The 25,409-nt window shown below is 47.3% G+C and overlaps 1 protein-coding gene across 1 annotated transcript in view; it reads left to right on the forward strand.

Annotated features, from left to right (window-relative positions):
• Window positions 1-5,238: 5,238 nt before the first annotated feature.
• Window positions 5,239-25,409, forward strand: part of LOC149371014 (Na(+)/dicarboxylate cotransporter 3-like) — a 45,634-nt gene continuing 25,463 nt past the window's right edge. The window contains exons 1-7 of the mRNA XM_089579059.1: window positions 5,239-5,487; window positions 6,500-6,658; window positions 12,569-12,718; window positions 16,384-16,669; window positions 19,838-20,012; window positions 21,795-21,911; window positions 23,816-23,896. Coding sequence (XP_089435185.1) covers window positions 5,239-5,487; window positions 6,500-6,658; window positions 12,569-12,718; window positions 16,384-16,669; window positions 19,838-20,012; window positions 21,795-21,911; window positions 23,816-23,896 — 1,217 coding nt within the window. The remainder of the gene's footprint in view (window positions 5,488-6,499; window positions 6,659-12,568; window positions 12,719-16,383; window positions 16,670-19,837; window positions 20,013-21,794; window positions 21,912-23,815; window positions 23,897-25,409) is intronic.

Below are 25,409 nucleotides of genomic sequence, written 5' to 3' on the forward strand. Positions count from 1 at the left end.
TCCAAGATAATTAAGAACATAGTTTCTTGTTTTTAACAATGCCCTAGATTAAAGTAGCAAAGATTTCCTGAGCAAGAATACAATGAATGCGTCGAAAAACATGCGGCTGGTCTCAGACCTGTTAAAGACCTTTTAAAACGCTTTAAGAATTCTGCACAAGAATTTGCCGCAAGATACTTGCAGAAGAAATCTAGCAAAATTAACTGCAGTAGTCTCTAGATTGCATGTGAACTCCTCCGGCTAAAACGTCGCATCAATCGCCCTGGAGCCGTACAATTTAGAGGAGGTCACACTACATTGCACACCTTCGCAGAGAGTTGCGCATGAAAATAAAACAATCTAAGTATAATTTTTTCAATATCGAAACACATTACTTTCTGACTACAGACCCTCAAAAATTATGGACACACAAGACACAGAATAAATTTCCAGTTGGCAAAATTCTTTTCAACAAAGTAAAATATCTGATCCTTATCTCGTTACATCAGCTTTCAATAATAACTTTTTTTTCAGTGTTTCAAATGCACAGTAGGCACGAACCTGAAATTTGGCCCTCATGCCTTATATTGGCAGAATATTAATATCTGTGCAAGAAGCTGTTGCTATCCTACCTAATTCAGATAGAAGGAAGTGTCCGGGACCAGACGGCATCCCGAATACGTTTTTTTTTCCGCTGTTCAGAATGGTGTGCTAAATACCTTGCGAACATTTATAACGAAAGCCTCTCAAATTCAGAAGTTTCAGCTGACTGGAAGGTTGAAAAGATCATTCCAATTCACAAATATGGCGGCAAACTCTGTGCATCTATCCATAGGCCATTTCCACAACTATATACTTCGGGCAAGATAATGGTTCATTTGCAACCAACTGAGTGCTTTTTAGAAAGCAGAGATTTCATTTTCAGTATCCAACATGGGTTTCTCTAGTTTCGGCATGGCCTGCCACCCGTAGCATAATAAATTCAGAAACAAACGAATTTTCGGCATGTCTAGATAAGGGCGGGAAAATAGATGCAGTATTTTTCGACTTCGCGTAGGCCTTTGATCGTGTTTCGCGCTTTAAGCTGATGGAAAAACTGCGACGTCTACTGCAAAATACGCGGTTGTTCAGCGTCGTGATTCCTACCATTGTGAACGGCCCCAGTATGTCTAAACTTACAGTACAATTAATCGAAGCCTCCAGTCCTACGACAGTCCCCTTTATATATTTAAAGTACTTGAATTTTAATTCCCCATTGCTCTGCCATTTTTTCGCGGCTGGGGTATATACGCAGCTAGCTATTCAAAAAGCGGAGGATCACTTCCTTCTGAACGACTACCTGTCAGAGATTACGAGGTAGCGTCAGGCCTGGCAAATGTCTTTAAATACCTCTATGTGTTAAAAATGACAGTAACGCGCAGAAAGTGTTTTCTTAATTACACATCCAAAATTAACGGTACAGCTCTTAGTCCTGTAAATAAGTACAAATCCGTGGAAATGAGCACTTGTAGATTGCATTAACTTAAGGTTGAACTCACACATCGAGCACGTAGTTTCAAAAACGGCCAACAGGCTTTGACTAGCAAGAAATCGTCTGAAGCACTGCACAAGTAAAACAAAGTTAACAGCTCACGCTGCGGTAGTATGCCCATTGCTGGAACATTCAGCCGTCGTTTGGGACCCGCACACCCAAGTAGGTATAAACCGTATCGAAGGCACACAAAATAAAGGAGTTCGATTTTTTTTAATTGCTTATGGAAGACACGTTTCCATCACTAATCTACAGAGGTGATCTGAACTCCAAAGAGTTGAATCCCTAAGCAGGTGGCATCGCTAAAAAAAAGTTGCGTGGTGTCATCAATAATATAAAAAAAGGATTTTCAGGCCTACATGCATTATAATGCACCACGGCCAACGTGCAGAAAAGATAATTCGACAACTGTGGTGCCACAGACTGGACAAAAGCTTACAAATTTTCTTCGCTCCCAAAGACGGATATGTGAGTGGAATGGGCTTCCGGGTGACGTGGTCTGCGTAACAAATAAGTAGTCTTATCTGCTGCCGCGCCTTTTTTTACAAGTGTAGCGAGTTTGTTAAGCTCATTTTGCTTTTATTTTCTTTCTTTATAAACGCAGTGTGTGTGTCTTCTTGCTCATTCTGTGCTCGCTCTTTTGCTTCGTTGCAACACAATGTACAACGCTGTATGCTTGTACCACCCTTGCCTTGGCCATGGAAAGGCGGCTGGAAGTTTTGAATAAAAAACAAAAAACAAAAACAAAAATGATAATTAGAAACGCGTGCACGCATTGCACCCTAGACAGACTGCGAAGTGCGAAATACAAGAGCAGCTTTCATGTAAGTTACGCCATTTGCATAAATACAATATACAAACAACATTCTATGTCTGGAGGAAGTCCCAGGAAGCTACACTGGTGCGTATTTTGCTATGTATTCTCTCACATTTTTTTGCTTTCAGCAAATAAATGTTGCATAGTTGCGGGACGATCTTATTTTCTTCATTCCTACCATAAACCCCGGACTTTCGACCGGCTAGTTTTGTTTTTTCGGATAAGCCACGCTATTTATCAAGATCTCTCTATACTCTATTTTGGCCATGCTGGACGCTTTACATCTGGCATCGTTACACATCTGCCACCCAGCTTGTTCAAGCTTGCTTCCCAGCCCACTACCCGATTTGCGGATGTCAGCTCGGCATCTCGAAAAGGCATTCATGGTGTGGCGGCAAATATCTGTTCCTTTTGAAGACATGCTGTTTAAAATGCCTTTTTTATTTTCGGGCATTGAAGAAGAAATCACTCGCTTGCAGTTGTTTTTTGTATAGTGGCTGGAAAATTTTTTTTAGTATAAAAAATTTTCCTATCATCACGGCATTCCAGGGTTTACAAGCTACCTCGAAAGAAAGGTATGGTCATTTTTAAGTCGCTGCTATGCTATTCATGTAGCCAGTTCCTTCGCATGAAAAAGAAAAAAGAGGGTTTTAGGACAGCTGCTCAAAAATTATATTTTAACCGCAGTTTTATGGTGCTCAATGACACGCGAGTGGTCGCATTTTCAAACGTACGGAGATAATCAGCCATAGAAAGAGACTGGTAGGAAACGGAGTGTTCACTACCTGTTTGTAATGTGCTTAGACATACGCACATCGACTTTGGCTGCTGATAGAAAATCTTGACATTGCGGAGCGTCATTAGAACATCACAGGTAAGGGAAAGTTCATCAGCAGTTTACAAACCGCACACCTTCGGGGGATCAATGGCACATTAAGGACGTTTCTGCATGTAACGGGAGTTCGTACGAGTATGATGGACATTCATAATTACAGCTTCAACATGTTAACTTAGACTTGAATGTTTATTTAGGTGAGCGGCAGTGCGGACGTTTAATCTGGCCGCAAAAAATCTGCACTTGTTCGATAACAAAGAATTAAAACTTCCCATTGTTGAACAAGCTGGATTATGAAGACTCTGTAGTGGACCACCGCAAACTAGTTTCTAGAATTTTGGACACTTTTCTGTCTTCCATGTTATCTTAAACATTTCGGCAGAGACACTTACGGGTGTTTACGTGTAGGATCGTGAAAGCATTACTGGCCCTGTGTGCCTGTGTGCATCCATATCCACCCACACTTGAACCCCCCCCCCCCCGCGCCCGCACGCACGCACGCACACGCACACACGCACACGCACACACACACACGCACACGCACACGCACACGCACACACACACACACACACACACACACACGCACACGCACACACGCACACGCACACGCACACACGCACACACGCACACACACACATACACACACACACGCGCGCGCGCGCGCGCGCGCCTATGACGCCACCCGGAAGCTGTTCGACATACGGATGTCTCACTTATAATATGAAAATTGGTTGGTGAGGAAAGGACACGGCGCAGTGACTGTCTCGCAACCCGGTGGGCACCTTAACCGCGCCTTAAGAGTAGGGATGAAGAAAGATTCTGGGAAGGCATTAAAACCGAAGCTGCGTATTTCGTTGGTTCGAATCCCTCTCGAAAGTTATCCTCCAACTTGACTAGCACGTGTAAGCTATATGCAATGAGGAATCGTGTGAAACCACCCGGCACACTGCACAGTTTGGTACGAATGTTGTCGGCAAAATGGTTTGGTTTTTTGGGGTACAGCGTCCCAAAGCGACTCAGGCTATGAGGGACGCCGTAGTGAAGGGCTCCGGAAATTTCGACCCCACGGGGTTCTTTAACGTGCACTGACATCGCACAGTACACGGGCCCCTAGAATTTCGCCTTCATCGAAATTCAGTCGCCGCAGCCGGAATTGAACCCGCGTCTTTCGTGTCAGCAGCCGAGCACCGTAACCACTGAGCCAACGCGGCGGGCTCGGCAAAGTGGCCGCCACATGAAGGTCGGCTGGTGGCGAACATATATAGACGAACGAAATGTGTAAGATTGACCGAAGGGACCATGCTCGGCTTACCGCGTGCGTCATACGTCCGCTTGATGACGTCGCCTTAGTTTTGTACCCATCGCTGGGATTTTCTGTGCTATCTACGAGTGCACACACAAACCCACACACACGCCCCTGGCTTTTCTCGTAATGGGACTGATAATGCGAAAGGCGATTGCTCGTTTTTTGCATCCTTGACAAGATTGCCAAGAACTTGCGCTGTGATTTTGAGCTCAATAGCCGAACGCCGCATGGCCACTTAGCCTTGGAGCAGAACATGGGAAGCTGCACATGGGACGCCGTAGTGAGGGGTTACGGATTAATTTCGACAGACTGGCGTTCCGTAACGTGCACTCAGGTACGTCGCAGAGCGGACGAGTGCCTTTTGCATTTTGCCTGCATAAAAAATACTGCTACGGATGGGATCCAATCCAGCGTCTTTAGGGTTAGCAGCCAAAAGAGAAAGCAACTAAGTGACTGCGGCGAATTGAGTCGTGGAACAAGTATTAAATGACTAAGAAATATTCCTGCAGTTTCAATCATTCTACTACTCTACTTAGTTTTTCTTTTGTTCCCCGCGCATATACCTCCTTGGCATTCACCACCGTACCTTGGCCCATCCCCCCGCGTGGGTATGCGCCATTATAATGTGGAGAAGAAGAAGAAGAAGTAGAGGACGGTCAGCCGCATCTCAAGAACGGAACCCAGGTCTTGGCCACTCCCCCGTAGTGGGTGTGTGCCATTCTACGTGAGGCCAACCAACCAACCAACGGAACCCAGGTCCCATTGCCAGCATGGGTGACATCGTCCGGACACGGCCCGACCGCCGCTACTCGTTCGGGTTTGCCCTGTTCCGGGGCAAGAAGGCCAGCACCGAGGATGAAGGGACGCAGGCCAAAACCACGGATTCCCGGGTGCTGTCCCTGCAGGCAGCGCGGGGCTACGAGACGGGCCTCTTTCTCCCCGAGGAGGCCTGGCGCTCGGACAACATCGACCGGGGTCACCGCACCACGCTGCCGACGGACATGACGCCGCCCTTTCAGGTGGGTTTCGGGGTACAGTACAGAGCGAAAAACACTTCGTTGAGTGCACATTGCCTCCGATTAGTTGGCGTTGAAATAAAAACTGCAGGTGGCCCAGATTAGCATAGTCCACCGATAAAAAAGCATTTTGCACGTTAGAAGCTGTTCCTAATTGGCTTGCGCCGGTTTCTTTGGCAGTCGTGCTAGTTCGGCAGAAAATGGATACTCTAAAGCAAGGCTATAACAGGACGTTTTGACGAAGTACCTTCTTGGTTTGGTTGTGACGGGCTGCGGAAGTGAAGGGCTGCGGATAACTTAGATCACGTGGGGTTCTTAACGTGGTGACCACTACGGCGCAAAACAAATGCAAGCACGGTTCCAGGATGTCGATGGCTTTTGACCATGCAGCCGCGGAGAGCTATGTGTCGACACTGCGCGTGAGTCTGCGAACCAGGACCATCGCACGGCGCCAGCAACTGCGTCGCTCGGCTCATTGCCATGGTGTCTCAGTCGTGATGCATATTTATGGAGGTAATCAATTTTGTAGTCCCAGGAATCGTTTTGTAGCGACAGTTAGTACATTTATTGAACATATTTGATGTCCTTGTGTGCGCTCAAATGCGCGAAAGGCGAAGAAAGGCCCAGCCTAATGACGTGACAAAGCGGCCGAGTTTGGTTCCGTTCGACGTCATTACTGGCGGGAGCAGTGAGCACGACTCACGTCATATCTGTATAGGCCTAAGAATGTATGTTTTGCTTTGCGTGATTTACATCGACACTCGCTGTTAAGACAAGCCCTCAAGCTTCTTTCCCTGCTACAGAAGTTATTGGATTTCTTTGATCTTTCTTCCCACCAATTAAAACTATGAATTCTTTTGTTTTCATGTAGCTTATTCGGGATTTGGCTAGAAAACTTTGATTTACTTAGCATACAATGCTCGAAATCAAAATACGCGGGCTGCACAGGTGCGCGGTCAGAGCATACTGGTGGTTTGACAACAGTGAACGTGACATTCTCGTGGCCTCGACGCAGCGCTACGAGAGGACGCTGACGCTGCGCTACCTGGAGGAGGACGTGTCCACTCTGAGCCACGAGGAGTACCTCTCCTCCCAGACGCTGATGAGGCTGCGGCTGGTGCTGGGCTGGCTGGCGCTGCTCGCTCCACTGCCGCTTCTCATGCAGCCCGCCCCGGTGAGCGGTCGGGCATTTCTTCGAATTTCTACGCGTCCCGAGCTCTTTTTCGGAGGTAGGACCGGAGGGTACAGCTGCAAAGCGTTCATAATATCTATAGAAATGAAAGGAGAGCAGTACTCAGGGGCGTGCTTGGGTATTGTTCATCTTCGTCAGAAACCACGAACGTTTTGTTTGTTTGTTCATTTATTTATTTATTTATTAGACATATTTTCAAGGCCCGAGGCACAGCAGAAAGAAGTGGTGAAATTATTACAATGTTTTGTCGTCCAGACGAAAAAAGTTCGAACATGAGACACTTTAAACGGCAATCTTGAAGTTTCTGCAGTCGCAAATGGAGATAGTGGTGGCAAAAAGGAGGTTCCATGCAGTGCCGGTTGTTGTTAAAAAGGAATATTGGTATATATTAGTGTGACAAGATGGCCCATCAACTTTATGTTTATGATCATTGCGAGAAAGTCTTAGTTTTTTAACGCGCTTCTTAAAAAAACCGCAAATGTCCTGTGGCCGGCTATTCGTGCTATTTGAAGCCGCAGAGTACTCACTGGGCTTCCGCGAAGAAGCATTAACAGGAGTGGTGTTGAAGCAGGGGCGCTCCAAGCAGCAACTCAAGGTGATGGCATTGCCACAATCGAGTGCCTGCCCCCAGCAGTAAATATAGCCGCAACGTAACTGCCAAGTTTCTTGCACTTCATCGTGAGGTTATTTGTAATTTGGAACGAAAGGTGTATGATGCCAGGTGTGCATTTAGCTAAATATGCGCCATAAGGCGTTGCTGTATGCTTAAAAGCGAATAGATTAGCATCACCGAACATGGAGAAAGGCCTTAGAGAAGAAAGTGTTGCACCTGCGGGCGTAAAAATTTTTGTGTACGTTCGTGGTTAGTCCAAGGCTTCAGAAATAGACTTTGCACAAAATGCCTTAATTTTTGCTCAAGTCTAACGAAAATATTAGGCTATCCAGGCGAGGCAGGATATTACATTATCAGATGGATAATAGGGAAGTGGCAATGGTTAGTTCTTCCCTTGTAGGAAAGAGTGTCGTATCAAACAGCTACTTCAGGGAGGAAAACTACGGTATCAAAATTTAAGTTGTCAGGCCCAACTTGCCAGCTTTTGCAGCTTGACACCTGCTCATAGCCGTGTGCAGGGAAGGTACTGGGCGGCCAACGGTACTAATTATTTCATGGCCCTGAAACCATCCTCTGCGGATCATCTAGGCTTTTGTGAATATCATCATCATCAACAACACAGTCATCATCACATTGTGCACAGTGTAACTCATACAGGCACAACTTTACGAGAACAGCCTGCTTTATATCTGGTTCGCCAAGATTTTTATGTTCTTCATTAAATTTCTGGACCAACGCAGGATAATAAAGTGTGGCGCCAGTAGGGATCGGACCAACTCCAAGAGAGGCCTCCACCTGAGATGTGTGCTTGTTTCGAAGGGAGATCTAGGGCACAACGAGATGGCGCGATGACATTACGCGTTATTTTGAGCCTTATGACTCGCACACAAATTAATGCAAATTTAACAGCTAAGCAGAGACAGAAGCGTCGGCACGAGGAAATCAAGTGTCTGCATAAGTGTGAGATAGGCGAATGGTGACAGAGGTGGATTGCGCGGCGAGGCTTGGAACGAAATATACGGAGCGACGTTGCCGAGTGACGGAAGAACACCAGGCTAGCTCCACCTTATGCAGCAGCTGACGAGGAGTTCGCAAAGAGGTTCATGGACAGTCGTTTTTACACCGTGTGTGAGATGTTCGACTAACTATGGTTCAAGAGAGATCTGCAGGAATTGTTTGATTGCACGAACGCTCACCCCCATCCAAGAAACACTTCCATTACTTTCGTATACTGTTTCCAGCCTGCCTACAGTCGCTGACCGAAAGCGAACGGCTTTTATGCCGGCTTGTAGCGGTCTGAGATGTTCCGAATATCCAAGAGATCTTATCCTATTATTCTCCATTACCGATCCCTCCGTGCTCCCCAGACTACATCTCATGCACAAAAGACGGCTATACTCAACTCTGTTGGCTGTTTAGATCGTGGTACAGGTGACACTCATATCTTAGCTGTACACCACGTTCACATTCTGTGTTTTTATCACTTCCTTGTTAAGAGGGATTGCCATATATATATATATATATATATATATATATATATATATATATATATATATATATATATATATATATATATATATATATATATATTGCCACACTTAGTTCAGACACCACTCTACCGGCGACCCCGTGCGGTCTGTGTTCGACCTTTGTCGCGCGCCGGACTTCGTCCTCTTCTGCTCGGTGCTAGGTCCGGCTGCTCCGCTCTGCCCAGTGTGCTCACCAGGTACTGTTCTGCCAGGGATAGAACGTTCTACCGGCGTCCGTGACATTTTGGTGCAGCTGCTGGGTACGATCCATGTACGAAGAGGTCCCAGGAGCCTCCAGCGCTCCGCCACACCCCCTGGACACGACACCTGTCCACAAGTCAAGCCGCCGCTTGAAAGGCTTAGCCCCCGAGTACAATCCCCTCACCGCGCCATCCCGCACGATGACCTCTACGGTGGCCAGCCAGACCTTCCAGCAATCTACCGCTACTTCTTCATACGCCTCGTACGCCCGCGTCGTTTCATGGTGACAAGTTTGAGGATGTGGAGGACTGGTTGGACGGGTATGACAGGGTCGCTGAATTTAATCTGTGGGACGAGGGCCGCAAGCTTCGGAACGTCTACTTTGCCCTCCAGGACGCCGCCAAGACGTGGTTCGAAAACCACGAGTCCGCCATCCACACCTGGCAAGACTTCCGGCGGCAGTTGCTGGATACGTTCAGCAGCAACGAACGGAGGGAGCGTGCTGAATTGGCCCTGCAATCGAGAGCGCAGCAGCCAAACGAGAGCGTGGCGATGTTCGTGGAGGACATGACCCGGCTTTTCAACCGCGCTGATCCTTCGATGTCGGAAGCCAAGAAGGTGCGCCATTTGATGCGGGGAGTGAAGGAGCTATTGTTCGCTGGGCTCGCGCGATCCTCCGGCTACACTCGCCGATTTTGCAAAGGAAGCGGCAGGCATGGAGCGCGCCCTGCAACAGCGGTTTGCGCACTACGGCCGTCCATCAAACATCACTGTTGTGGAGTGCCACATGCCGAGGTCCGGGGATGAGAACACTTCCCTCCGAGAGCTCATCAGGAGCATCGTTCGCGAAGAGCTGCAGAAGCTTCGCTCTGTGGAGCAGCCTCCTAGTGTCACCGCCATCTCGGATGCTGTCCGAGACGAGATACGCCGCACGGTGCAGCCCATTCCACCTCCCCAACCACCAGCGCCCTATGTGATGACATACAGCGAGGCATTGCGAAGCCCTGCGCCACCACCGCCGGCGTTCTACTCTCCTGCCCCTACCGCGCCGTCCCACCGATTCCCGTATAGGACAGTGCTGCCAGACGACCGCCCACCCGTCACGAAGGCAAACATGTGGCGCACGCCAAACAACTGGCCCCTGTGCTTCCACTGCGGCGAAGAAGGCCACATCCGTCGTCACTGCTCGTACCACCGGATTGGCCTGCGCGGCTTTTCGCCAGACGCACCCCTGCCACGCTATGGTGAACGACCCCGCGAGATCGATCAGTACCTAGCGGCCAACGTCCCACCTGCACCCACTGCCCAACGTCAGTCCAGGTCACCGTCGCCTCGACGGTTGTCTTCACCAGCCCGCCAGTCCTACGTCCGGCAGTCCTCTAGCCCGCGCCGGGAAAACTGAGGACGACGGCCCCCGGAGGTAGGGCCGCCGTCACTGGACATAATGACGAACATCCTCCGCTCACCGACGTTAGCATGCGACCCGATCTCCGACCCCACACCGCGACGACCTTTCGAGGCCCAGAGACTCCTTCGCTTGACGCTTCAATTGAACAATCTGAACGACCCTTAAGTCCGAAGACTTTTCGACGAACAGAGACGCCTCCGCTTCTTGACGCCCCAACTCGACCGCGAGAACGATCCCCTAGTCCGACCTCCCCCACACAGCGTTTTTCTGAAGGTGACCAAGCTTCGGCTGAAATCCCGATCATCGTTGATGGCCGCCGCGTGACTGCTCTCGTAGATACCGGCGCCGATTTCTCCGTCATGAGTCGTGGTCTGGCGACTGTCCTGAGAAAAGTACTGACACAGTGACACCTTGGCCTGGAACGCACATCCGGACAGCTGGAGGCCATCTGGTGACACCGCTTGGCGTCTGCACCGCTAGAATGGAGATTCGTGTTGTAACCTTCACTGCCTGCTTCGCTGTGTTGGCTCATTGTTCGAAGGACCTCATCCTCGGGTTTGATTTTCCTTCGGGAACACGGTGCGATAATCAACCTCCGCGAACTTGTCGTGACGTTCTTACCTCAGTGTGCCATAGCCCGACAGGCCTGTTTTTCGCGTGTGTGAAGACAATGTCAGGCTACCACCACGCTCCAGTTTGTTTATTATGGTGGAATGCTCCAACCCACGCACGCCATTTCGTTTGGTACACGGTCGTGAAGTCGTGACTATGTTGGACACGATGTTGTTGCCCGATATTGCGCACCCATCCGTTGCCGACGCTGATGCATTCGTTCGCCATGCAGAGGCTGCCCGCCGGCTGGCTCGGCAACGAACCTGCGTGCGGCAAGAAGTCGATGCTCACCGCTGTAACCTTCGTCATCGCGAAGTCATTTTCCAGCCTGGCGATCAAGTGTGGGTTTGGATCCCCATCCGTCTGTGCGGTCACTCCGAGAAGCTTTTTCGCCGTTACTTCGGCCCCTACGAGGTACTCCGCAAACTCAGCGACGTTACGTATGAAGTGCGCCCGCAAGGGAGTGTTCGTTCTTCGAGACGCCCGCCGACATCAGAAATTGTGCACGTCGCAAGACTCAAGCCACACCATGCCCGCTAGGACAACTCTCACCACGTTCAGTGCATGGGACTCTGTTAACGCCCACACGTGGTTCCCCTTCACTTTCAGGCATCGAGTCGATGCCTTTCCAGAGGGGAGGGGCAATGCCACACTTAGTTCAGACACCACTCTACCGGCGCCCCCGTGCAGTCTGTCTTCGACCTTTGTCGCGCGCCGGACGTCGTCCCCTTCTGCTCGGTTCTAGGGCCGGCTGCTGCGCTCTGCCCAGTGTGCTCGCCAGGTACTGTTCTGCCAGGGATAGTACGTTCTACCGGCGTTCGTGACAATATATATTAATGGGACACATACGGCTTTCGGCACAATTTTAGACTCCAAGATGGCAGTTTAATTATGTAGAGGCGTTCTTTGGCACCAACTCTGGCAACTCTGATACGAGACATTGTAGATAAGCGGAAGCATAAGAGTGCAATTGTATTTATATCACTGGGAGGCTGTCGCACATTCTAATTTCAGAAGAGCGGACCACCCCTCCAAGTATTTTTGCAAAAGTCAGCTGCCCGTTGAAGTCGCGTACGCCACCCACGCCCCATTTCAAAAAGATGGAACAGCCCCCTGCCTCGCTCTCGCTGTTTTGGTGACATCCCAGCGCCGAGTATCGAGGCTTTTTTACTCCGGTCATCGTTAAGATGTAGTAATCTCTATTTCGTGCACGTTTTACTTGAATGTACTGAAGCTCCCCCATGACACGGTCAGAAACGAAGCAGCACTTCTTCGTCTGCCTCTATGCATGTGTCTGTAAACTGCGTTGTGGTTGCCATAAGCCACTCGACTGGCACTAACAATCATTGACAATGATTATCAGTACTGACTAAAGCACACGCTGGTTTCCTTTAGCGCTCAAAAAGAGCCACTGACGATTTCACTTCCATGTATGTTGGGAGGGCAAGTGAGTGCAGTTAGGCGGCCCTTATAGCTGAGTGTAGGTACGAAGTTCCTGCCGACGAATCAACCTCCGGGTGTGACCGCAGGCTTTCCATTGCCTCTACGTGGTGGTCACCACCAGCCTTCTGTGGATACTGCGGCCCGTGCCACTCTGCGTCTCCGCGTTCTTCCCCATCGTAGCCTTCCCGCTCATCGGCGTCCTCAGCACGCGAACCGTGTGCAGGCTCTACTTCAACGTGAGTGCTCTCCGCAGCTCACACATGCTCGTACACTAATTCACAACTTCCACAGTAACCTAAAAGTGAACTGTACTAAGAAAATGACGAAAACTTGAAGACAGAGACAGTGATTGGTGCTGCAGGTCCAGTAAATTAAAAAAAAAACGTGTCACGATACCGTTCATCACTGTGAATGTTCGTACAGAAAGAAAGGGACTGCATGTGCGATAAACGTGTAGGATCTTCTAGACGAATACTGATGCCCATCCCCTACTCCTGGTATCCATGTTGGAGCTGTTTAAACGTGATTTATTCGAACGTTGCTAAGTTTTCCGAATCCGTAAATGCTGATTTGACTTTTGTGAATATAATGTTAATGTGCGCAATGACTTTCTTTGCGCATGGAATCGACATTTGTAATGTATTAGTATAGTGAAATATTCTGCTGACTTTGAGGCTTTACAGTTCAGTACTAGCCTTCACGCCTTCGAAAACAAATAATTATCGACCTCCCCAACCATTTGAACGAATGTATTTTGACTTTCTCAGATTCTAATTAAGCTGTGAGGTTAGACGTCAGAGGGATCCAAACAAATTTCTCTCACGTTGTTTTGTGTTTCCTGAGCGATTTCTTTTGTTGAGCCTTCTTCAGTGTGCTGCTGCCGCTGGCGAATGTCGAGCCTGTGCCGTCGCTCGCAACAACAGAAAGGAATAGCTGTCAAAATCTTTTCTGCCTGCTTAGTTTGCGCTAGAAAAGCACACTTCAGAGGGCCTGAAAAAATGCAATAGTTTTCTCCGTAGTCTTATTTCAATCTTGTTCAGTAAAGCGGCGTTGCGCGAGATAACGAGAGATCTTCTGTAAAGAGAAGCTAAAGGCCAGCTCTCGGAACGGAGGCGAAAGGTATGCTTGACATACAAATCGAGTGCCAACAATGTGAGGGAATAAAACTTTTTCTCAGGTCAATTCGTTTTTTTTTTAACAACTTTTGGGTGACTCTCTCGCATTTGAATTTTGATCGGGGAGCGAACATGGTCCATGTGGACAGACTATTGCAGTGTGGAAGAAATTCTCCAACTTCTCGATAACCCGAGATATTTGCACGGGACATCACAATGAAAAGACACTATCGTGTGAAAAACGACGCAGAACAAGCTTGGACGTGATGCAGACAAGACGGGCGCAGACTAGTGAGTGATTTTTGTTTAGAAGTACACACAAATTGTACCTTCATTCCTAGCTAATAGTGGCTGAAGCGAAGTTAAAATAGCTGTTTTCTATCGGATAGAACGCGGCCGACGGATCACTCACATAATCATCCCCCCCCCTCCTTTTTTGTATATTTTTTGTCTATGAAAAAAGTTTAGCCAAGTTCACATGCCACCTGGTCACGGCTTTTCATTAAAAAATTTGTCCTAGGCAGCATTTGCTACGCGTAGCCCTATAGGGTATGCGCTGCAATGCATGTGTAAATTAGGCCCTGCTTTATTTTTCATAGGAAGCCGGTTTTCAATTAGCTGTTAATTTATGCTACGACCCGTTTAGTCGATGTATACTTTCTCAATGGTTAGAGGGGTCTCATGCATAACTGTAGATAAGCACTCGGATAACTGAGTGGCGTGCCCCATGCAGTCTGATACACTCTTCATCCGGACACGATCCGTCGATCGGTACAGAGAGGTTGAATTGCACGGGTTAGAAAGCACTATCGACACACCGCACCCCTTCGCCACATACTTCAAACTGGAGCAAACCCTATGAACATAGGGAACAACTACCGGCCTCATTTTCTGGAACGGCCATCTTCCTTAAATGGCCTAGCCTTAGACGTCGCAATGTCGGAGAAGGTTTTGAAGAAATTGAATGGTAGCCATGGCGCGCAGTTCCATTGTACAATTCCTGCGCAGTTCCTGGCACGGCATAGTCTCTTGCGGTCGCTTTGGCAGTGAAGGTTCTTACAAGGAAAATGGTCGTTCAAAAGAAATGAGTCCAGCAGTTCCCTACGTTCATTGGGGTTTACCCTGTCTAAAGGATGTGGCGAATGGGTGCGGTGTGTCGGCAGGTGTTTTCTGCCCCGTGCCATTTGATCTCACTGCACCTACGGATCATGTCGGGAGGGAAAAGCATTCCGGACTGCCCGAAGTGTCATACCACTCCGCTCTTGGAGTGCTTGTCTGGAATTATATATGAGGTCCTGTAACCTGTCAGAAAGTGTGCCTATATTGGTCAACGGCTATACCCATACCTAACGTATATATACCTATATCGGTCAAATGAACGGCTAAGGGAACACCAGCTTTCTGTGAAAAACAAGTGTCTCATTTACCCCTGCATTGCAGCACATGCCCCAGCGCTACACATAAGAAATCATGTGAATATTTGCTGCCTAGGACAAGAATTTTAAGGAAACGCTGTAACCGGATGGCACGTTAAAATGCCCAGGATTTCTTCATAGAAAACAAAGGAGATGATTGTGTGAACGATCTGTCTACCATTTAAACTTCACTTAAGTCATGATTTCATGATTTGGCAGGTAGAAGATATAAAATGTGTGTACTTTCAAATAAAAATCAGTCGCGAGTATGCGTCCCTCCTATCCCCGTCTCGCCCATGCTTGTTCTGCGCAGTTCCTTTTTTTATGAAATACGACCGTCATGCCAAACAGCTTGCTCTATTAAAGTACATTATAAATGACAGAATGCAACACACCCTATCATTTAATATTAAAGGCAATATAGTACTATCCAGCATTAACCAGTTAAACTACAAAAGAAAGAGTAACAAGCTTCCACTTTATTCGCAGAAATCGCTCTGAAGAGTTTCTTTTATCGCTGTTTTTTCAGCAAGCTTTCTGTGAAAGGTAAATACTCACAATAAGAACACAATTACGAAACTCGGCTTGCGCTTCTTTAACCTACTCACGAACATATTGTACTCATCTCGGCAACTCTGGGGCACTAGCGGTATAAAGTGCGACACAAGCAGCATGAAAATAACTTGCATGCGGAATAATGTACAAGTGGGAAGTTTCTGCTAGGTATTACAGGAGACCTAGTCTCTCATCTGCATCATACAAGTTGTGGTACTTTCCATTTGACGTTGCGTGACTATTCCTCCGGATCATGAGATGGAAATAACTAGAAGAATAAGAATGGGGTGGAGCGCATCAGGCAGGTTCTCTCAGATCATGAATGGCAGTTTGCCAATATCCCCCACGAGAAAAGTATACAACAGCTGTATCTTACCGGTACTCACCTATGGGGCAGAAACGTGGAGGCTAACAAAGGGGGTTCAGCTTAAGTTAAGGACAACGCAGCGAGCTATGGAAAGAAAAATGATAAGTGTAACGTTAAGAGATCGGAAGTGGGCGGAGTGGGAGAGGGAACAAATGCCGGTTAATGGAATCCTAGCCGAAATCAAGAAATGGGCTTGGGCAAGGCATGTAATGCGAAGGCAAGATAACCGGTGGTCCTTAAGGGTAAATTAATGGATTCCAAGAGAAGGCAAGCGTAGCAGGGGATGGCAGAAGGTTAGGTGGGCGGATGAGCTAAATAAGTTTGCGGGGATACAGTGGCCGCAACTGGCAAAGGACAGGGTTAATTGGAGAGACATGGGAGAGGCCTTTGCCCTGCAGTGGGTGTAGTTAGGCTGATGATGATGATGATGCTTACTATTCCTCTACCAGGAGAGCATCCTACTATGCCTGTCGAGCTCCCTGATGGCGGCACTGGTACAACGCCAGGGCTTCCAGCGACGGCTCACCGTCGCCAGCCTGCGCTGGATGGGCCGCAGCCTGCGCGGCGTGTTCTTTGCCATGATGACATCCACCGCGCTTTTCGCCATGATCTTCAGCGCGCCCGCCGCCGCGTACGGGGCCATTCCTGTCGCCGAGACGCTGGCCAAGGAGTTCCAGCGCAAGCCTCCGCAGCAGTCTATGGCTGCTCCCTCCGCTGGACAGGCCAACGACCCCGGTGATTACCTGCTCATGTCTGTCAATATCTCTCACTACAAAGACATCGGTAACAGTGATTTTGACAGTACTACATTTAAATTAGAAGCAGAGACTTCAGGTGTTAACGAGACAGAGGAACCAGTATAGTTTGAAAATCAATGTCACATTTCGACCACCGACTAAGTGCGTCTCGTCACATGTTAGTCGTTATTTTATGTTCTTATACAGCCAGAAAAATATATTTTGAACGTTTTTTAAACGGCAGTAAATGGAAACACTATATGAAGCCATACGGAGAGATTAGGGTTCCAAGATTGCAAATATATCATTTCTAATGTTGGTACATGAGTATAAGCAAACAAAAAACACGTAAAACCGATAGCTATCCAGCGACATCCCTTGTGGATTTCGCCAGCAGCTTCCGGTGAAGTTAATTTTTCGCCAGACACAATTAGTGCATCGCTGTTACGTTCAGCACTATTCGAACAGGAAAGCACTCTCGAAATAGGAACCAAGCAGTGCGGCGCGTCTTGCCGAGATTCGAGAGTGGGACGCGTCGCTCGCTTCGCATCCTACACAGTCGGCTCGCGTGAAATTTTTGTGAGCCGTAACTTTCGAGGTGCAAGCCAAGCCCAAACTCTACAGGATTGTAGTGCTCGTTACCAACGTTCACGCCGCCGTGCCTTGAGCAGACATGGCAGTAAACCGAAGAATATTGTACGAGAGAAAGCGATCGACATGACCTAATATCGATCTGGACCAGTGCGACTGCTCCGTGTCGTGCCCCTTCTATGTTGTGTATTCCCTCTCCCACAGCATTATTGCAACCAAGTGCGGTCTTATCGGTGCGTCATGAGGTCTCGTTCTCGTTTTTTACCTTCATTCACCGCCAGGTGGCGGATGGATACACGTAATAAAAATGACGTAACATCACAAGCGACGTAACAGATCTTTTCAGCAACGCATTCACGTTTTTGCGCAAAAGAAACGCTACCATTGTTCTCGGAGGGTGACCTATCGACTAGCGTACAGTATAAATTAGTGTTCCCGTAGATATATCCCTTCAGCATCCCTCCTAAAGTTGAACCAGCAGTAGCCGTCACAATTACGCGCCGTTTTGGTTTCTCGTTTTTTTCTCCAATTTTACGCCGCATTCAGCCCTCTTAATATACGCTTTACAGCGACTTTTTTGATAACCGTGGACAACTTTTTATAGTTATGCACCATAGTCTAGCGAAGAAAGGGAAATAAACGGTTCTCTGTCCCTGTGCCGCGGGAACTGAGCTTCTCAGCTTTAGCGACCCCGAAACCTCTTTCCTACTTCCGCCTCCGCAAACTAGCTAGCCCGACCAACGAACAATTCAGTCCTCACGGCACGGGCACAAAAGACCGTCTCCTTCTCTTTTGTGCCTAGTCTCTTCTGCATAGGCATAAATATAGCCGTAAATATAGCCGATTCGGGAATAAACGCTGCATCTACCGCCAGGCTTTAAAGTGCGGTGACGCGAATATGCGAACGACAAAAGCCGCAAAATTAGTGGGCTACAAACAGTTAAGTTGACGGCACTAGTGAGTTCGATCATGGAATAGATTGGTTTTTGTTTTTTCACGCAGATATTTTTTCAAATGACTGCCTGTTTTCAAACTTATTTTGCCTTTGTAGTCGCCACAAAAACGGGATTCAAGATGACAACACATTACCTAGCAGGTTCAAAGGGAAAAACGAGTGCAGAAAGGACACATATAACAGCACAGTGAGCATATCAAACCAACTTTGTCGCATTGCCTATAGATGGAAGGTTGGTCAAACACTATATATGCTTCACTATATTTGCGAACACTATATTTTGCTTCGATGCCACTGTGTCAATTCCGACGTTGGTTTGGCCTAATCAGCATATCTCAGGCAGAAGGGCCCACGGATAATGTAGGTAACATTAGTGCGTCCACAGTAGGTGTCACTAAAAAAACGAACAGCAAAAAATTGGTATTTTAAACCCAGGGGAGGGGTTTGTGGACAGGGTTTTTAGAATTCAAAGCCGGTATATATCCAGAACACATTTGGGTTATACTAAACGTTAATTCCGCAATGGTGATTGAGATGAAAGGAACGATTTAAAAATTAAATAAACCGTTCCAAAGGCCACGCTCACAGCACCCATCCGTTCATATAACAAGGTTTCTGCACAAATAGTTTATGAGGGCATGTATACTTTCAACATTGACTGACTCAAACGAGCGCATGTCCCATTTCCTGAAATGCGGTATTTATGGCTCTAGTTCTCGACGATGTCAGTGCACTTTAAAGATCCCCCGGTAGTCGAAATTATTCTCGAAAAAAGCCACTATGGCCACTCTTTCTCTCGATCTTCTTTCACTCCCACCTTCCTCTCTTCCCTTAGGGCGCGGTTCAGGTGTCCGCCGAGATATGTGTGACAGATACTGCGTCATTTCCTTTCCTCAAAAAACCAATTTAAATTTAGGGGTCTAGTTGATGTAATAACACGAATAAGCAATTTAATGCGCAAGGCCTATGCTCTACTAGTGCACTGGTGATCAGTATCTCTGACTATGGTCTGACCGATGCCTAGCCAGCATTACTATTAACCTAATACTTCCATTAGCGCTGAGGGCAAAAGAAACCCTACGGTTTTAACGTCTCAGAGTGAGGGTGATCATGGAAGACAGTTGGGCTAGTTGGTGTGAATTCGTTAGTGACTGCGACATTGCAACTAGCGTGGAAAGCACAAGGACAGCGACAAAAGGAACCGACGGTACAGCACGCTAGTAGAGTGAGGCTGTAGAGTGAGGGTGTCCATTCTTTTCCAGTCATCTCCTTTGACAAAGAAGCATCCACTGTAAAGCTAATATCACACCCGATAAGGTCCAATAACCTCGTCTCGTGTCTACAGCGACCGCACTATTTAGCAAATGTCCCGTACTCGTTACTCCTTCTAGATGTGCCGCATTGGCAAAGTTTTCGTTATCGAAGCGGCGAACACCAGGACCCTGACATCGTAGACCGCTATAGGTTGTCGCGTAATACTATCTCGTTAGCTACAATCAACTTGCCCAATATATTACCTTTATAAATCTGTAGCTTTCTTGGGCTTTCGACACTGAGCTGGATTCTCAACCGCCGAAATTCGTCGCATTTGTGGTTTTGTTTCCTTTTTTTCTGTTGCAGAACCAAATCCTGCCTTTGTAGCCCGGTCGATCGACGACCTGTCCCTGGGCGAAGACCGGGCTGACAGTATCCACAAGGTGCTGCTGATCGCTGTGGTGCTGTCCGCCATCATGAGTGCTCCGGCTTGCCTGACTGGAGCTTCGGCAAACATATTCCTCATGGGCTTCCTCGAAATGCGAGTACATTATCTCATTCCGGCTGTAATTAAACGGCAAAAAGACGTTCGAAAGACAGCCATTCCATTTCACGTTGCATGATTCAAAATGCCATGTAATGGGGATCCCCGGTACAGGGGAAAGGGAAGAAGCGAAGGGCGCTGAAGGAAGCAAATACTTTTGTGGAAACGCTGCCTAGCGGTCTGAGGCTCCCTTGGCACCCCTTGTTCATTTTGCGTCGCCACAGTACGCCAGACGTTTATTAAATGAACTTATTAACCAAATGATGTGAAATAGTGGCGACTGCTGTTTCAATAGTGCGTCAGCGATACAGATAATTTTACAACACGAATAGCTTGTATTCTGAAACCAGACCAAAGTGATAACAAGTGAGAGAATCATCTACCTTGGGATTCTTATGCTGCAGGTTTCGCTATGGAACGATTTGTTGCGTACCGTGTGTGAGATATATAAGTGGTGACACAGCGGCCCGCGCTGTGAGAAGATTAAAGCTACTAGTTGCACTAGGCGCCGCGTGATGACTCTTCGCAAAGCGACCCATTTTCGCGCTTTTTTTTAACCTGTCATACGATTAAAAATCGGCTTTTTGATGACAAAGCATTAACTCAAGCCTGCGTCCTCTCGTTTTTATTTTTGTTCGCCCGATCATTGCTAATTTGCTAGACCTTTACTTCATCACAGCGCGCCCTGTCTAACGCCACGTCTAAATAAACAGAAAACTGGCCGCACGCTTATGGTGTCGTTGCGCTGAACGGTGGACGGCAGGCAAAACTAAAAAAAAAATGGCGAAATTGCATCGCTGGGCGGATAGAAGGCGTTGCTATCAAAGGGCAGGCTAGGCCCGAGAATGGTACTTCGTCTGGCTGCTGGCGTCCGGTGCGGTTCGCATGCTTTGTCCTCACCTCCATATCTTACACCGTGGTTGGGAACAACGATTTGCTATGTAGTTGGATGTATCGGAAACACCTTAATTTTGCAGTGTATCATATGCTCGTGACGACCGCGAAGAAGGCCAGCTCTTTTATCTGATGCAATATAATTTCTCGATGGCTGGAATGCCGGCTTTGTCCTATACAGCATGGACTGTCCAATAAAGGACGACGATCGAGTCCTCAATCGATCGTGGTCATATGGTTCTCAGGATCCACAGGCCCTCTATCATAGTCCTTATGATGAACTTTCACACTGCTGTCTCTGTAAAAGTCCTCCTCTACAATGGCGTACCTTTGTGGTCGTAGCCAAAGGCCAAATCTCCCTCTTTTGCGAGCGAGCCCCTTGTTGAGCCCCTGACCGGCTCGTGCCAGCTTCAGTTTCCGCAGCGCTGTGCGTTTCTAATGATGTGGAACTCACCAGTTCTTTCACTTCTGGTTTTATTTTACAGCCCGACCGCCTTTGCGTCCATAGACGGCGAGCTAGAGAAATTAAAACTTTTCCGGGTGCTTTGGTTAGGAGCTCAGAGAGGCCTAAGAGTATTGCATCTACCAGGAATGTGCATTTCAGCCAATCAGTGCAGGCAAAGTTGCCCTTGGATAGCGGTGACAACTGCAGCCGTACAGTGGGCTATTGTAAATTAAAACATTACCTTTGGCTCCGCCTCACGAAGAGCTGCCACTATTCATGACAAATTCAAAGGGTAGTTAGGCTGAGACGCTATAGAGGCATCTTTGCAGTTGCGTCGGTTCCCTGCTTGCGAAGCGAATTGTCGGAACAGAGAATCCCTAAATAAATTAATGGAGAGGGGATTGCTGCGATATTATAATTTATATTTTCGTTTTTTACAGTGAGGGGTACCCGAACATGATATCGTTCGCCACCTGGCTCACGGCGAATGCTACCTGCGTAGCCACAAACGTCCTGGGTTTATGGCTGTTCCTCATTGTTCTATACCTTCGAAGGATGTGAGTTGGCTCTAGCTTTTTCAGCAGCTGCCTTACCCTCTCGTGTATGTTAACGCTTGTCTTGGGAACTCCACGAATAAACAGGCGAGAAGAATGACTGAAAATACATATAATGTTACAATCACTTACAAACAGCTGGCAGTGAATTTGCAATTCGTTTCCTTGGCGAGTAGTCGGAACCTCAAAAATTAGTGCTCATCACAATTTAGTTCGCAAGTTAAAAACATGCTACGCATTTTTGTTATGAAGCACGTATTTCCTCAAATCCACTTTCTCATGCCGAAATCTTAGGGCAAAAGTTTTGTATACTGGAAAATGGTTGAGTACTTTTATATAAATATTGAAGACAATGGTCCATTCTTCCGACATGCACCAAAATGCTTCTTTAAAAGCTTTTCATCACTCGCAGGAAGCAGTCAAGAGTGCCCTAGAAAACCAATGCGGAACGCTTTTGACGATCGCAAAAAGCATTAATAGCAACAAAATACAAGCCGCTGACGGGAGATCGTCGCATATATTGGCTGCTATTTTGAAATGCTATAATATATGGAGAAAAAAATTTGTTTATGAGCTCTTTCCCGTTCAAAAATGCATTTGTCCGAAATTGTTCGGTATGTCCATTCGATAACCATTCGAGCACGTGTAAAATATCAGTGTAGATTAAAATAAAACCTTACGATGCACGTCATTACAGTTCTTTGAGCTTTCATTTATATACACAATACGGCTGACCGCCTTTTGGTAGCCAATTATTGTTTGTCGAACCAAAGCCTGACACCTATCTCTATAAAAGGCAACTATCAGCTTCAACCAACCCAAATGAAGGCAAAATTGGTAGTCAAGGCAGGCAGGTTACATCGATGTACAGGCGCTTGGTACAACGAAGGTAGTAAGTAACAAACAAAAACCACTACAGAACAAACCAGTTCTTAAGCTAAGAAAAGTAACTTTCCATTAATAAAGAAACACAATAGATCCAATAACAAACACTGCAAGAATCAAACGAGCAAAACAAATGCGCTGAAATCATTGGCAAGAACTCGCAATAGTTGAAATATATTCAGGTGGCGCAAAGCTGGGTACATCGGAAGCTAAACTGGCTATTGTTATGATAGAAAATGACAGCCTGTATGCATTTGTTCTGCCTTGGGGCATCACAACTGCCTTTTCATGTTTATGCCAAATTCGGCGAGCTGTGTTTTATTGCATAGTGCTACGGAGTACGCAGGTACAAGCGAACAAGAGCATCGGTTATGTCTCGACCTGGAGAGTTTCTCAGACCCTCAGACCTCACGCCGGCACTTCGTCGTCATTATCACGGTGCCGTCCATCTTCGTCATCATTACAGAATGGGCATGATGTTCCAAATTTGCAGGATTATTCACAACTTTACTGTTGATGTTAACAATTTAATGTAGGCAGACCAGACCAACTGAGAAGATTCTAAACCATAATCATGTGATGCAAATCCGTAATCATGTGGTGCAAATCTCAGTTTTTTTTTACGAACACTGTAGCTATTGAATACCTACACAGAACGAAGTAGAAATATGGGCCAATCTTTGTCATACAAGTGTCTTGATGACGAACCAACTCGGTCGAACAGACACCCTGACTCTGTGCTTTCCTTTGCATCCCCTCTATGCTCCTTACGTCCACTACTGTATGCGGGCCCGAAACCGCTCCAGCGTCATCTAGTTAGCGCCGCACGAGGGATTTGTACGCTCAAGCTTTGTTTTACAAGAAGGAATGTTTTATGTTGCATTTTAATAACCATATCCTTCTCAAAGCCACTTCAATTAAATATAAGAGAAACGCATCAACTCTGATCGCGACAGAAGACAAAACAAAATCACGAAGCGGTTTCACTACATCTCTGCAAATCTTTTTCTTTTCTGTTTCAGAGAGAGATTGGACTCGGGTCTCCGGGACACTGTAAAGGCCGCCGTTCGCGCCGTCGCTTCAACGGAAACAGAGCGCCTCAAGTATGAATATATGCTCATGTTTTGTGTAGCTTATAGCGAGCCGTCATTTGACTCATACAGCACACGTACGCGTTTTTTTCCTCTTCCTATGCAGAGCAGAAAACAACTGCCAAGCGCTCGCCAAAAAAAAAGAGAAAAAATATTAGCAACTGCCCTTCAAAACACACCCCCCTCGCCTCACCTCCCCCCCCCCCCCCCCCCCCTCCAAAAAAAAAATTGCGGATGCCGTCACTCATCCCGGCCTGCGATAGCCCAAGGCATACACAAGAAGCTCGTCGAGGGTTTGTCGCCACTTTAGTTTGGTGACAATACTTCCACCCGTCACTTCCCGTAGGGTGACGTCGCAGTACATATTTGTGATGACCGCACATCACATGTCTCGCTTAATCATGCACCTCATCATACGTACCGACCATGTCTAATCGCGTGACACGACTCTTGGCATCTGCCCAGGTGTGACAGCGGACGCCATCAAATAAGCCTAAGAGCTCCGCATAAATCTACTTTTTAGCCAGAATTAACGCTGGTCTCAAGAAACAATCCTGCGGCCATACTGACCAAGGCTCGTCGAGGTAAATGAGACATGTAGCCTAACCCGCAACGAAGTCATCGATCAAAACGGATTGATCCGTAGAATTATGTATCTGTTCTCTCCTGTTGAATCTAAGACCTGAAACTTCGCAGCAAGAATTTATTCTTAACTTCGCATCGTGGCTACCATTGATTTCACAAATTATTGATGAAATGGTCCGAAATCTTACGCCATACTTTATAGGCTTCTGGACACTGAAGTCCTTTCAAAGTTTAGCCGTGCCACCGGACGGCTCTTTGGCGCTCGGTGGCATACATTGGCGAAACCAAACCAACAAAAGCGGATGTCAGACAAATGAACAGGAATCTAAGCGCGGTTGCCGAATACTGCGAGGCACGTCAGCCCAAGATCGACTTCGACGGAACCATTGTGCTGGACACCGAGCCGCACTCGTGCAGAACGCCCTTATTTGAGTCATGGCACATTCAGGTGCAGGCAAAAATGTCTCCGGAAGAAATTCCCCCGGAAAAAAAGTCCCCTGAAGAAGCGCCCACTGGGACAAAATGTCCTCGAGTGAAAAATTACCCAAAGAATGAATTCTTCGGGAACCTACTTGACAAAAAGTTGCCCTCTTTATTGGTCTGTTCCTTGACTTGAAAATCGATGTAAGCATGGAGTGTTCTGCAGTACCAGATCATGCTATGGTCATTTAGTGCAGTTCGTGCTAAGAAAAGCCACACTACGAAGCACTTCCGCCGGTGACTTCGCTGAAGCTCCCAACGACACAGAGAAGCACCTGCTGTTGGCCACTCCCTGTCCGCCGCCGTCATTTTTTTTCTGTGAAGGCAACATGGTGAAAGTAGGGGGGGGGGGGGGATTGTATAGGCGTGACTAGGCTTAAAGTGGCCTGTCATCAATAGACCTCTCCCGGCCTACGTCACAGATGACGTTTTGAGGGAAGTGCGAAGGGTGTGGCTTGGC

This window comes from Amblyomma mixtum, chromosome 1 (genome assembly GCF_055824585.1).
Source record: "Amblyomma mixtum isolate Tamu chromosome 1, ASM5582458v1, whole genome shotgun sequence".
In the NCBI taxonomy this organism is placed as follows: domain Eukaryota; kingdom Metazoa; phylum Arthropoda; class Arachnida; order Ixodida; family Ixodidae; genus Amblyomma; species Amblyomma mixtum.